The following is a 15164-nucleotide window of genomic DNA, read 5'->3' as shown; positions in this document are numbered from 1 at the left end:
CTGGGGGCCCAAGAAGCTCCACGTATCTTGCTCAGCCTTCAGGTAGTCTCAGTTTTCTCGTCTGCCCTTTTTCTCTTTTAATGCTGGGATCCAAGACTCTTAAGACTAGAAGGAATTTGAGATATTGTCTTGTCTATGTGGTGAACCTAAGCACATTTCCCACTTCCCCCCATCTTTTAGGAGAAGATTCTCCTTTTCAGAGATTTTAGGACATTGACTGAGAAAGTATAGCAAAAACCAAAGTATGAACACATCTCTTTTCCCTTCCCAACAACCAGTGCACACTCTCCTCTCTATCTACACTTGGTGGTCCCCAGGGAGGGTGGTGTCAAACACAATTAGATTCCAGAGCTTCATTCAGGGGCCTCATTCTAAGGTCAGGATTTGTTTTCCCCTTTGGGCTAACCTAAATCCTTTGCCCTGCAGCTTAAACTTGTTTTCCCATTTTATCCTCAGAGGAACAGAAGACACACAAACCCATCCATCAGTCTATGCGAGAAGGAACACATCACATATAGGGAGCTGTGCCCTCCCTGTCTCTTCTCCCTCTAATCTTTGTGTCTTATGTTTTTAACAATTAGCAAGGAGTCTTAATTTTTGACCGAACTAGAAGAAAACACCAAAAAAGCCTTGTTCTGCAAGTTCTTCATATTGTTTTCTAGTTACAAGTTCTGAACCAGTTATGGACTTCTAGTAACAGATTGCCTCATGCTAAATATAATGAGAGCATCATTCTACGGTCTTGGACTGTTTCCTCTTACGAAGTTATTGATAGGCATTCCTGTATCATTCATGCTTGGGAGGTTTTCTTCCCATAAAATCAATATATCTTCATGAAAGTTACGCACTTGCTTATTTTTAAGTCGTTTCCTTTTAAAGTATAAGTTTTATATCTCCATTTTAAAAAACCCTCACCTTCCATCTTAGAATCAATACTAAGAATTGGTTCCAAGGCAGAAGAGAGGTAAAGGCTGGGCACCTGGAGTTAAGTGACTTGCCCAGGGTCACACAGCTAGGAAGTATCTGAGGTCACATTTGAACCAGGGATCTCCTGCCTCTAGGTCTGGCTCTCTATTCACTGAGCTGCCTATTGCCCCTACTCCAGTTTCTTTGCCAAGAAAACCCCAAATGGTGCCAATAAATAAATAATAGCTGGACACAACTGAAACAACTCAATCAACTTCCTGAATCAAGCCTCTATCCCATCTGCCACTACGCTAAAGAGGAAAGCATTCTGGTGAGCAATAAAAAACAAATGATGCTCCACGGTATCTTGTTATTCACTTTGACCCACAGCCTGATTAAATGGTACATGGAACTGGTCATTCTTCATCCTTTGGCTTCCGTTTCCTTTCTAGCTGGGGTGATAATATCCTTTCTTCCTCCTTGAAGAATTCCATTCTGTTATTTCTGAGAACTTTTCTCATTTACCAAGACCACATGGAGTTTTGAGCCCATCTTTCAAAGCAGGAGACTTTGCCCTAGCTTATCTGAAAGCTGAATGAGTGAGATGCACTTAAATGTTGAAGGAGTAATAACTTCCTTGTCCTTGATGCCTCACTGGTGTAAGGAGGTATTTCCCAGGCAGTCTGAAGGAGGTCTGAAGGTCCCCACCCTCTTTTGAATCTTCCCTACCATCGTCCACTGCCCAAACACTCTCCCTGTATCTGGAGCCTGTCCTTCTGTTCTCTCCCTTCCTTTCCTTATCCTATGGTTGCCTTTCTTCCTCATCGTGGAGTAGGGTGAAGATGAGGGGATGTCCAATCTCAGAGGTAGCCTGAGAAAAGGAACGGAAAGCTACCTGTGAAGGATGGAAGGTCTGAGGTCAAGTCTCACTTATGTACATACTGGGCTGTCACTGGCAAATCTATTAACATATGGCCTTGGAAGCTCTCTAAGAAGAGAGACTGCAGATGAGCTGCTCGTCTGCCTCAGGGCAGGAGCTTCAACACCAAGAAGGAACAAACTAACAAGCCCATCTTTCATTTCTTATTCCTTTTATTCTCCTTGAATTGTTAGGGGGAAGACTAGCTATCAGCAAACTTCCTTCCATCTGTAGTGGTATGGGAAGCTAGACTAGTGAGGACATGCAGGCATTTAAAAACACCTCCTTTCTCACCTCCCCTTCAAAGTCAAGACTCCTAGAAAAAGCAATTTACTTGCTGTCTTCACTTCTTCTCTTCTCATTCACCTCTCAGCCAGTTGAGATTTGGATTATAATCTCATTACTCAACTGAAACTAAGATGGTCAATGATTTCTTCAACGCTAAATCTCATAGCCATTTCTAATCCTTCTTGACTTCTTGGCACTGTTAGATGCTGTGGACCACGTCCTCCTTGGAGATATTGTCTTCTCTCAGTCTCCTTTCTGGATCATCCTCCATGCTCTGCCTACTAGTCATGAATGTTCCTCAAGGCTCTTTCTGAGGTCATTCACTTGCCTTTTTCCTACAACCTTTGTCTAGACTCTAACCCTAACCTGAGTGTATTTCTGGGTTTTTCTTGGCAGAGATAGTGGAGTGTTTGGCCATTTCCTTCTCTGATTCACTTTACAGAAGAGGAAACGGAAGCAAACAGGTTTAAGTGACTTGTCCAGGGTCATACAACTAGTAAGTGTCTGAGACTGGATTTGAACTCAGGAAAATGAGTCTTTCCGACTCAGGTCTAGTACTCCACCATGTTAGCTGCCTGTTGGACATGAAGAAGATCACATAGGTATCTCAAACTCACTACTTCAAAAACAGAATAAGTTATCTTTCCCTCCAAGTCAATCCCTCTTCCTAACTTCTCCATTATAGCTGAAGATACCATCTTCCTTCTAGTCACTAAGGGTCACAACCTCAGTCATCCTCTACTCTTCACTTTTCCTCACTATCCCTATATTCAACTAATTGCTATATTTCTCATCCCTATTTATCTGTCCCCTTCTCCCTCCTCACATGGTCAGCAACCTAGTTCTAGCCCTTGTGACTTCCCATTTGTATGACTGCCCTTGCCTTTCCATTATTCTTCCAATCTCTTCCCTCTATCTATAACCAGCCATTCTCCACACAGATGTTAAAATGGTATTTCTAAAAAACTGGTCTAATCATATCACTCACCTGCTCAAGAATCTTCCATGACTCCCTAAAGCTTCTAAGATAAAATACAAACTCCTCTGGCATTGAAAAACCTCCACACTGGCTCCAACCTGTTTTCCCAGCTTGATCTCACATTACGGTCCTTTTCTCCCTGCCCCCTTCTCCCCGCCATCTCCCATGTTCCAGCCAAGCTGGCCTACTTGCTTTTCCTAGAACCTGACATTTCATCTCCTGTCTTTCTGCTTATGTAGCCTGTGTGCCTAAAATGCACCTCCTCCTTACCTTCACCTCTTGGAATCCCTGGCACTTTTTAGGGCTCAACTCAATCGCTACATCCTATGTGAAGCTTTTCCTGATCGATTCCCCCACTTGTTAGGAAGCCCCTCTCCCTGTTGCTTTGTATGTAGCTTGTATTTACTTCTCTGTGTACAGTATATTTTATTTTCCTCAGAAGACTATAAACTACTTGAGAACATTAACAATTTTGTTTATTGAAGGAAGGAAACAAGCATTTATTAAGTCTGTACTAGGTGCCAGGCACTGTGCTAATCACATTTAATCCTCAAAACAATTCTGTGAGGTAGATGTTGTCATTGTCCCCATTTTTACAGGTGAGGAAACTGAGGCAGACAAGAGGTTAAGAGACTTGCTCAGGGTCACATAGAAAGTAAATGTCAGCCCAGTGGAATTGCCTGTCAGCTCTGGAGGAGGGAGGGGAAAAGGGGAAGGAAAGAACATGAATCATGTAACCATGGAAAATACTTAAATAAAAAATGTTTTAAAAAAAGAGTAAATTAGGAAAAAAAAAAAAAAAAGAAAGTAAGTACTAGAGGCCAGATTTGAAACCAGGGGTTTCTGACTCCAGACCCAGTGCTCTACCCACTGTGCCAATGAGCTACCTCAGACAAGGGATTACTATGAAATGGAGATAGAACCTGCAAAAATATCAATTCCCTGCATCTTAACATTTTCCTAAAGTGGCAAAAAGTTGTTGAGGATGAGGGGAAAAAAATAACAAATGATCTAAAATCCCAATATTGTATAATTGATCTCATTTCCCCTCCCTATCCTCTCCTTGGTCTTGTAATCAGAGCACATAGAATTATATCTATTTCTTTTCTGCATCCAACCCTCTGGTAATCCTCCCTCCCTAATAATATCATCAAGAATGAGGATAATGCCATCCTAATGGATAAAAGCAGTTTTCTTAATTTCAAGGAATTCAACATGCTTTTTCCTTACTTATTCTCCAATTACCCCTTTTAGGTGGGGGAAGGCTAGTCCCATTTTAGAGACATATCACACGAAGGAGGCACAGAATGTTTAAGCCGGCCTGTCAGACACACACACACACACACACACACACACACACACACACACACACACACACACATGCACACACACACACAGAGTCTGTAAGTGTTCTGTTTCCTCAGTTCGGTGTACCGTCTCCTAGACTCAGCTGCCTATTTCCTCCTGGAGCTGTCATTCCTGAGCAACAGCCTTGCTTCTGGCCCTTGCCAATACAAGGGAAGGAGAGATCAGCCAACCAGGTTTCTCCATTGGGCAGCTAGCCAGGGCCTCTCATTTATCATTTTCCTTTCCGTAATGTATTGGGAAGATTTCCAAAACACTTCCACTCCCACTCCCATCACTCTGGGAGGATGTGCCTCCCATCTTGAGTGAAGCCATGCTTTTCAGAGGACAGGAAAAACATACAACAAACAAGCCACCATTGCCAGCGTGTACATGCAGAGAGGGCACCAAGCCTGCTAATTTTTTCTTTTTTCTCCTTTTCTTTTGGAATAGCAGAACCATATCTTGCATGTTTAATGGCTGGGCATATTTAGTATTCAACATACAGTTCTGGGTTGATCGGATCTAGGGAAAAGGAAATAATTCATTACGAGGGAAGAAAACCTGTTCTCTTCCTCCCTTTCAAATAGCAGGGCCAGTCTGAGTCCTTGACCAACTGGCTGTGCTAGACCAATTCAGCTACAGTAGCAGGAGTAGGAAAAGACTGTCTGAGTCTAAGCCCGGGCCTCTGCCTGGTCAGCTGTGTTCTTAGGGCTAAAGGCTAACGCCTACATCACAGCTAAGAAGACTTGGGCAGGTGGGATCCACTGCTGATTTACTGCTAGTAACCCAAACTAGCTTGTCTGCATTGGGCATTGTTTTCCCTATGGGCTTTGCAGCCAAGGACTTTAGGATTTCACACATGGGTTCCTCTTAGCTCTGGTTATCTCAAGGAAAGTCATCTCTGGGCAAGATAAATGAACTGTAAAAAAACAGGAGGTCCGAACACTCAAAAGCCTGCACTGTGCATGCCCGTTTAGGGCTATCTTCCTGGCTAGCCACAAGACATAGTGATGGCCTTTGTATTAAAGAGGTATTTTTTACTTTAACCTCTGCTCTATCTTGTAGATTTTCTGACTGAACACAGCAGCTGATCCTGAAATGACTGCAGTGTCTATCGCCAGTTATAGAGAAATAGTCCATTTAATTTTGTATTACGTTGTTGAGTTTTTTGTCACTTTTTAGCACCTTCTGATTTTCTCTTTGAAGGGTTCTTCTGAGACAAAGTCTCCACTGAATATGCTGGAATTCAGAAAGCATCAATGAGAGATGTGACTAAATAATAACTCTGTCCAGTGATTCCCTGAGTTTTAAGATCAAGTGAGGTGTAAAAGAGGGATGTAAAAGCTCACCCACAGTGTTCTCTGGTATCATGGAAGACATCCCTCATGAAATCCAAACAAAAGAGGGATTCCCTATTGATGGCATCTCCAAATGCTCTAACTTGCAGATGGCATAGTATTAATCATACCAAGTTCTGGAATACTACAAAGCATCCTCTGTGAAAACCACACTAACGTGAAAGAGACACCAGAATAACAAAGTGGATCAATCTCCCAGACTGTGACAAGAACTAGGCAGGCCAAATGTGGTATATAGAAAATAATCTCAGATCAGAATTGAGAGGGGAAGAGATCTCCCCACCCAGAATTTTAGAAACAGTGCAGGGTTGTTTGTTTTTCATTTAACTCCAAGTTTCTATTTTAGTAAAAACTCCAAGACAGAAGGGTAAAGATTAGGCAAATGGGGTTAAGTGACTTGCCTAGGGTCACACAACTAAGAAGTATCTGAGGCCAGATTTGAACCAGGTCCTTTTGATTCCAGGCATGGCACTCTATTCACTGAGTCACCTAGCTGCCCTGTGCAGTTCTTTAAATAGCCCTAGACTGCTTGCTGCCCACCTCACCTCCCAAGTCTTTTCTTTTACCATCAATATTCTTTTGGCGATAAGTGCTTAGTTGGATTTTTTGTTTTCCTTTTTGTCTTCTTTTAAGTCACTTTGTTCCTATGATAACTTTTGTTCAATCTAACTTAAGGTGGCCTTATTTCCACAGGAGAGAGCCTCACTCTTCATATCATATCACATGTCAACCTTTTCCCTGGTTTGGGAGTTTTGTTTAATGCTTTGTTATCTCTTTCTTTAGTTACTTAATTTTTTCCCTTCTTTACTTTCCCTTCTTTCCTCCTACTTCTCTTACCAGGGAGGAGGAAAGACAAGAATTTAAAGAAAGAAAAAATTTCCCACTATGATGAGAACTAACAAGGAATTCAAGTTGAGTAAGGACTCCCTATAGATGGAGAGGTCATTTTGAGGCTCCTAATTCTCCAGTCATTGTGCTGATTGCTTTGAGCTCTAGAATATGGCAGAGTCTCTTGGAAGAGAGCTATAATAACCCAAGATAATTTGGCCTGTACAGGAAAGACCAACTGAATAAAGAATATTATCCAGATTACAATATGTATTTGTATGAATAACTTACTATAAAACTCCATTTTAATCTATTTCTCTTTATACCTATAAACACATATGTATGTATTCTCATTCTCTAAATATATATAATGATTACTATAAATATAAATATATTTGGAATAGAAAGTACATATAGACAAGTTGGCACTGGAGCTGAATGAGAAGAAAGCACAATGGATCGCCTTTGAGAAATTACATTTATGTAATTTAATGACCCTGAAGATCCCATGAAAGCAAAAGCCCATATTTTAATACTTTTTGGTTGACAAAACATCCTGTTGTTATTTGGTGGAATATAAGAATGCTAAAAAAATTACAAATTAATATCTCACAGAAGGAAATGGTGGGTGTGAGTAGGCTGCAACATACAATTCATGAAGAAATTTGAAGAACAGGAGGAAAAGACATCATCAAGGAATGGCATGATAGGAAGAGAAGGCGGCCATGGCAGGCCAAAGGGTGATCTGTAGATAGCTAGAGTGCTTCTTTAGTACCCCGTAGAATGTCAAGAGAAAGTGAATATGGCCTCCAGTACGTTGGGTAGATCAAAATGGCATACTGACGGAGGGCATGGATAAGAATCATCTAGAATGGCAAGCATGGATGGGTTGTAACCTGCACCATTGGAAGGCGTTTCCAAAAGAGAGCACAGATCCATTTGGACATTGCTACATAGCTGAGAATCATGGAACAAAAGAATCTCAAAGGAATCAAACTTATAAGTGACTTAAATGGCAACATAAAAACATATGGTACCCATAAGTAAGTTTGAACGTTACCACCAATGAATGAAAAGTGGTACAGAAGGTGTTGCCAAGGATATGTTTGATGGAAAAGAAGGTTTATGTTGTAGGAATGAGACAATTAGGGATGGTAATGAAAACTCCATAGGAAGGACTATGTAGCATAGGATGGATGGATATCTGTCTTTCTTTGTATCCCCACTGCTAAACAGAGTGCTTTGTACACAGAAGGTGCTTAATAAATTCTCATTGATTGACTGATTCTCTAAGGAGGATTTAAAGAAAGCCACAAGCAAGAACCATATAGTATGAAACCCAGAAAGGCCAAATTTTCCATTGGCGGATTCATTCAAGTTTAGGATTTTTTAACTAATTAAGTTCCAAATAAAATTATACAGACTGTTTAAACTCATGGAAGAAGCTTCTAGTGGTTCAACTTGAATTTAGTATAATTAAAAAACCACTCTCACTCATAAGTAGTTCTGATCTATTTGAGAAAGCCTGTCCCTTACCTGCAGCTCTAGCCGGGTTCATGGACAACCATTCTCAGGCAGTGCTTATTCTTGGCTTTCAAAAAGCCGATATCATTCTCCCCGAGCAACATCCAAATTGGATTTTAGGATCCCTTGGCCTAAAGAGGGTCTTATTAATTATTCTATCTATTGTTTTAATATTTACACCACTCTTCTGATGCCGAGATATCAGGCTTAATTAAACTGTTTGTTAGGCGAGGGGATAAGCCTGTCTGCTTCCCTTTGGCACCAGTCATGGTTAGATCCCCTTAAGTATAACCATGGAACAGTATTTTGTGCAATTACTGAGACATACAACTACTTGCTACAGAATATTAATTTTAAAGTCTTTCTTTCTGTCAGCTCAGTGAAACCAAGTTATATTAGAGAATCAAGGCATTTGCTTGGTTTACTTGGTTCACCTTCTTGCTTTCAAGTGACTGACTAAAGTGGAAAAAATGGATTGTTGTCTATCTCCAGGACCACAAAATCTTAAATCTGCCAGTCCTTTCCAATATTTAATCACTCTTTTAAGCCAAAAAGTCCGTCCTTATTTCTAAACATTTTCTCTCTTGCAGTCTTTGCTCTTATTCTATTGTTTGTGGAGAAGAGGGTCAAAAGGTCTCATAATAATCTTTCACCTATTCTTTACGCTTCTCTTTCTCGTGTTAAGTATATGAGCAGCAGAAATGAGAGAAAATTTTGTTTGAATCCTGCCTCTGACAAATATTCATTGGGAGGTCTTGGGCAAGTCAATTACTCTCTCTCCAAACTTCAATTTTCTCATCTGTAAAATGGTGACAATGATACTTTCAGAACTTAGTTCCTAGGATTTTTGTGGAATTCAAAGGAAATGGTGTGTCTTACAAACCTTAAGGCACCACCCTAAATGCCAATCACTATTGTTATTAAGAAACCCAGTTCTCTTCATTTTTTTCCTTAAAGCTTCTATTTTCCATCCTTTTGAAAATTCTTGTTATCATTTCCTAGGCTTGCCCATAAAGGATGCTCAAAAATATTTGTAGAATTCAAGTGAACCTTCCCAGTTTTTTTGCAAATCCTCCAAAAATGGTGGAGGCTAAAAACTGGAAATAATAAGCTAGCTAACAGCTAACATGTGGAAAAGATTCCTTCTTTGTTCTTTGTGTCCCACACATCTATTGTGGTGTTTTGCTAGTATGTTAACATTTTAGTCACAGGATTATATTGGCAATTCAATTCATTTGACTTGTGATCGCTGGAATTCCCTTAACTCTTTTTGCTTTTGGCTTTACATGTACCCAAACAGCCTAATCTCATCATTTGTGGATTTAAGACATGGCGCCCTATGTTTGTCCCTGTATTAAACTTTGCTCTGTTCTTGAAGGTCCATTTCTCTAATTTCCTATCATCCAGGGCATTAGCAGTGCTGCCTCTAGCCAAATAGGATAAGCATTTCTTTTCTTTCCTTCATCCAGGTCACTGATAAAGATAACAGCTAATAATGACTACAGAACTCATCCTTAGATGTGTGTTATCCTTGGGCCCAGGGACAGTCACTTTTTGAATGTGATCTACTCAGTCAGTTGTGCATCCTCTGAGCTAAAGGAAGAAGCAGATGGATGAGGACAGCATGGGGAAAGAAAAGCCTTACTAGGGGCAGCTGGGTGGCTCAGTGGATTGAGAGCCAGACATGAGGTCCTAGGTTCAAATCTGGCTTCAGACACTTCTTAGCTGTGTGATCTTGGACAAGCCACTTGACCCCTGTTGCCTAGCCCTTACCAGTCTTCTGCCTTGGAGCCAATACACAGTATTGACCCCAAGATGGAAGGTAGGGGTTTAAAAAAAAAAAAAAAAAGAAAAGAAAGAAAAGCCTTACTGTGAAGGGCAAATATAGGACATCTGTTGGCTTTCCATCGTCTGTAAGGCCTGGGTTTCTATCACAAAAGGAAATTCCATTGATCTGGAAATGATTAGCTTTTCATTAAAGAATGTGAATTACTTTCTACCAAAACCCTGTGGTTAAAAATTGATTGACAAATGATTTTTCTACTATCTTTCCAGGAATGAAGTGTAGCTTAATGGTTCATAACGATCAAGGTCATTTTTATTTAAAAACAAACAAACAAAACAAACTCTGCCCTCCGACTAAATATGGACAATGTATCTGTCTTTTGCACACTTCTTTCACAAGGAAGGCCTCACAGTTAAGGGTTAATGATTTTGTAATAATCTGTCCGAGTTCCCTAAACATCTTAGAGTGAATATCATCATGTCTGTGGAGCCTGGAATACCTTCTTTGTTCTAGCTGGCTTCTTCTACGTTCTCATGACAAAGGGAACCTGCTCTAGCTAACTAAAATCAAAACAAAACAAAACAAAACATATGTATATTTAAAACCCTTACCTTCCATCTTGGAATCAATACTGTGTATTAGTTCCAAGGCAGAAGAATGGAAAGGGCTAGGCAATGAGGGTTAAGTGACTTGCCCAGGACCACACAGCTAGGAAGTGTCTGAGGTCACATTTGAACCCAGGACCTCCCATATCTGACCTTGGCTTTCAATCTACTGAGCCACCTAGCTGCTCTCTAAAATATTTTTTATAAAGATAAAGTTGAAAAAAAATGGCACCATCTCATTACATTTTCATAGACATTTGTAACTAGATTTCTTTCAAAGCAATGACATTTTTCTTGGCCAACTTCAGCTTACATACCAATGTGCAATTTTTTTTGGCTCTATCATGAGTATCTATCAGAGATGTGACTCCTTAGTCCATGCTAGAGGAAGGTTCAGGACAAAGCAGAATCCCAGCCTCAGTTTCCCTCCATAGAGGAGCCTCCATCAGGAGAATGGTCTCTGTTGCCTAGTGGGCCAGTACTTGTCCTCTGTAATGGACTAGGGATCTGACTTATGATTTCACTGGTATAGATCTCGTCCCACATGAAGAAACTCCCTCTAACAATGCATAGAGACACTTTTTCTGAAAACAGAGGGGCCTGGAGCACTTTGAGATGAAGTGACATCTCCAAAGTCACACAGCCAGTGTATTTCAGAGGTAAGAACTGAACTGCTGGTTCCCAGGTCAGCTTTCTATCCATGATGCCACTCTGTTTCTCACATGTGATTTTTAATATTATTATTTAGCATGAGAAATCCCAAACTGGCCATATAATTGAAGGACATTTTCTGGTTTCTTTACTTGAGCATGATCACTCTTTCCAGTAAAGGGAGAAAAAAAAAAGTCCCACATCAAGAAAAGAAGACTAAATTTTAGGCCCCCCACTTTCATTCTAGCTTTTAATTCCAGGTCAATATTCTAGTTTTTCTTCTTTTCTTCTCACTTTCCTAAATGCATGGCTATAATGTCTAATCAAAAAGGAAGTACCATGTTTCACTCTAAGGGCAACCGGGAATAAGTGGGGAAAGGCAAGCTCTGAGTTCTGTGTTTTCAGCATCCAATGACTCACCATGGTTTATCCCTTGATGCTTTTGAAGAAAAGACTGTGTGCTGTTTGCTACTGGAGGTAAGTAGATTGTCTTTGGGCGTTTTGAATGGCTTTGAGTTGCTGCTGACGGGGTTATGGCCGCTGATACAGGATTTTGCTTTCACTTGTAATAGTGATGTCCTGGAATTGGAGGGTGGTGATGCTGGAGAGGGAGAAGGTTTACACATCGAACTGTGTCTTCTTTCTGGAAAGGAAAGAGAGGCCGGAATTCAGCAGTTTGTTTTCAGTAGGAGGATAATTCCCCTTCTTTCACTCCTCCTATCTGCGCACACACACACATACACACACACACACACACACACACACACACACACACACACACGCACATACCTCGAAGAGGAAATTCCTCTCTTTGCTATGGACAAATCACTGAGGTTTTCAGGCCTAATTATTTGTGCCAATTGCTCTCTTCTGCCAATTGGCAATTATCAAATACCAAATTCCTTTATCAAACTGCATTCCAAATTAACTCCAAGGTTCTCGTGGGAGAGGCACAGAGATGTTTTATAGGAGGCCATTCTCCTTAATACCACAAACTAAACACGGCCACAACCTCAACCAAAAAATTTAAGAATCATAGTATGAGACATCAACCATCTCAGTTAATGAACTAACTGTGGGAAATCCTAACCTAAGAGCCTAGGAGTCACAAAGCATGAACAACCTGTAAAAAATGGTTAGAAATGGAAAATTCCCAAGCCTGAACTCAGGAAAAGTTCTTAAATGTCATGAGAAACAGCAGCAGGACCTCATAAGGAGCAGTGTGGACAGTGGACGGCAGAGGTTTTTTAAAATTAATTGTTACTTTTTTTCTTTAAATTTAATTTATTTTATATTCATTATGTTATATAGAATATATTATATTAATATTTATATTTATTTTAAAATTTGTATTAATTCTGTTACTTTCATCTTCATTGTTATGGTGCCATTTTGGATCTCATGGACTCAATGGTAAAAAAAAAACACACCAGATGAGGATTTTTGAGTCAGGGTTTCGTAGATGGCAATGATACCTGACACAGGATCCCCATATCCTGGGCAATATTTGCAGCAGCAACACAACAGAAAACATTGGTCAGATAGGTGGTCATTTTCCTTCTGTCTGTCCGTCCATCCGTCCCTTCCTTCCTTCCTCTTGCCCTCCTCTTACCTTCTGTCTTAAAATTGAAATGAAGTATTGGTTCCAAGGCAGAAGAATGGGAAGGGCTAGGCAATGGGGGTTAAGTGACTTGCAAACAGGGTCATACAGCTGGGAAATGTCTGAACCCAGAATTTCCCATCTCTAGACCTGGGTCTCTATCTCCTGAGCCACCTACCTCCCTTGAGATGGATGATTTTTTAAAAAATCCTTACCTTCCATCTTGGAGTGGATACTGCGTATTGGCTCCAAGGCAGAAGAGTGGTAAAGGTAGGCAATGGGGATCAAGTGACTTGCCCAGGTTACACAGCTGGGAAGGCCAAATTTGAACCCAGGACCTCCCATCTCTAGGCCTGGCTCTCAATCCACTGAGCCACCCAGCTGCCCCTGGATGGATGATTTTTGATCCTTTTTTTGACCTTAATGGCCATGAATGCAATAATTTAGGCTGAAGAAATGACGACTGAGAAACTAGCACTCCAAAGTAATACTCCGCAAGATGAACCGGCAAATATGCACTGCAGAATACAGTGAATAATACAGAACTGGATTCTTTCTTAATTTTGAAAGGTATCTATTTTAAAGATGTAGAATAACAATGGTGTCAAACTCAAATAGAAACAGATGTCTGTACCACATGTTGACTTTGAAAACTTCCATTCAACATGTTGCACTGTATTTTTATTTATTTTGTCAAATATTTTTCCGTAAGACATCTTAATCTGGTTTGGGCACACCATGGGGGTTCTGGTGGCCAAAAGGCTGTGAATTCGATGCCTCTGGAGTACAATATACATTTTTGGATCAGGTCAATGTGGCGCTGTGTTTTATTTGACTATGCATATTTGTTAAAGGGGGGGGTTGTTTTTTCTTTTTCTTTTCAATTCAGGGGAGGTCAGAAAGAAAGAAAAAAGATTAATAGAAAATAAATTTAAAATAAAAAGGCAGTCTGATGGAGAGGCAAGCACTATGTATGGTTCATAGGTGTGGAAGGTTGTTGCGGATGGAATATTAGAGTAAAAGAGAATGGTATATCCTTAACTTCTCCTTCCACCTGCCTTATTCCAAAAGGGCTAGTCAGTTTTCTTCAGTTACCAAGAAGCCTCCAGCAACTACTATAGGTACATAGAACTGGAAGCTGGAAAAGAATGATGAACTAAGAGGACAACTAGTCTAGTGCCACCTGGGTAATAGTCTGGTGCTTTCCTGTGCTTCCTCACACTGATTAGCATGGTAGGCAGCCATCTCCAATCAACGCTCCTTTTTTCTATTTCTGATAATAATAATAATAGCTAACATTCATTATTTTAAGGTCCTTTAAAGTTACAAAGAGCTTTATGCAAATTATCTTGTCTGATCATCACAACAACCCTGGGAAGTGGGTGCTAGTATTATTCCCATTTCATACGTCAGAAAGCTGAGGTCCAGAGAGGTTAAGTCAATAAGCTGGGTGACACAGCTGGTAAATATCTGAGGAAGAATGCACTTTGTTCTTCTTGCGGAGTCTAGAACTCTGCCACAATAGCTATCTTCATGCAGAAGATATGTCTATGGACACCTGTTAAAAATACACTAGCTATGAGATTTGGGAGGTAAGTTGTTTTCTTTTAGAACCCTGGCTATGACTTGGAATTGTTCTGGAATAACTGTTTAGATTTATACTGAAGAATCTTGGCCATGGCAAGAGACCTCAGCAGAAAAAGTCTACTCTCACTCATATCACAACAAGAATCCTCCTCACAATAAAAATACACGGTATGGTGAAATGAACACTGGATTTGGAGTGTCACATCCCTTTTCTGCCACTTACTATCCTGTGCCTCAGTTTCCTTCTCTGTAAAACGAGGATCCATGAATACACAATTATGAAGACCTTTAATGAGGTGAAGAGGGCAGCTGTGGCTCAGTAGTTAAGAGCCTGGACCGGGAGTCAGGAAGACCAGAGTTCAAATATGACCGTAGATGCTTCCTAGTTCTATGACTCTGGGCAAGTCACTTAACTTCTGATTGCCTGACAAAAGGATCCACTGGATCTACTAGGGAAGAAAATGGAAAACTACTCCAGTATCCTTGCCAAGGAAGTAGAAGCCCCTATGGATAGCTACGGGCCATGGAATCAAAGAGACATGACTGAAGATCAAACAATGACAAAAAATGAAGTGAAACCCCAACTGCTTTCAAAGGTAGCTTAATCTACTTTTGGAGAGCTCTTGACCTTGTTGACTCATTTTTTCTTCATGTTAAACTGAAATCTACTTCTCTGGAATTTCTTTCTTTTTTAAACCTTTATCTTTTTGTCTTAGAATCAATACTAAGTATTGGTAATAAGTGCTAGGCAGTGGGGTGGGGTGGGGGTGTTAATTGACTTGCCCA

The 15164-nt window shown here is 40.4% G+C and overlaps 1 protein-coding gene across 4 annotated transcripts in view; it reads right to left on the bottom strand.

Annotated features, from left to right (window-relative positions):
* Positions 1 to 15164, bottom strand: part of ATXN7L1 (ataxin 7 like 1) — a 278870-nt gene that overhangs the window by 52376 nt on the left and 211330 nt on the right. For all 4 annotated transcript variants that reach the window (XM_044678663.1, XM_044678662.1, XM_044678665.1 and 1 more), the window contains exon 4: positions 11612 to 11834. In XM_044678663.1, the coding sequence (XP_044534598.1) occupies positions 11612 to 11834 (223 nt within the window). The remainder of the gene's footprint in view (positions 1 to 11611; positions 11835 to 15164) is intronic.

The sequence above is a fragment of the Gracilinanus agilis genome, chromosome 5, assembly GCF_016433145.1.
Source record: "Gracilinanus agilis isolate LMUSP501 chromosome 5, AgileGrace, whole genome shotgun sequence".
Taxonomy (NCBI): domain Eukaryota; kingdom Metazoa; phylum Chordata; class Mammalia; order Didelphimorphia; family Didelphidae; genus Gracilinanus; species Gracilinanus agilis.
Note: the sequence above shows the minus strand (reverse complement) of the source record. Positions and strands in the feature narration are given on the sequence as shown.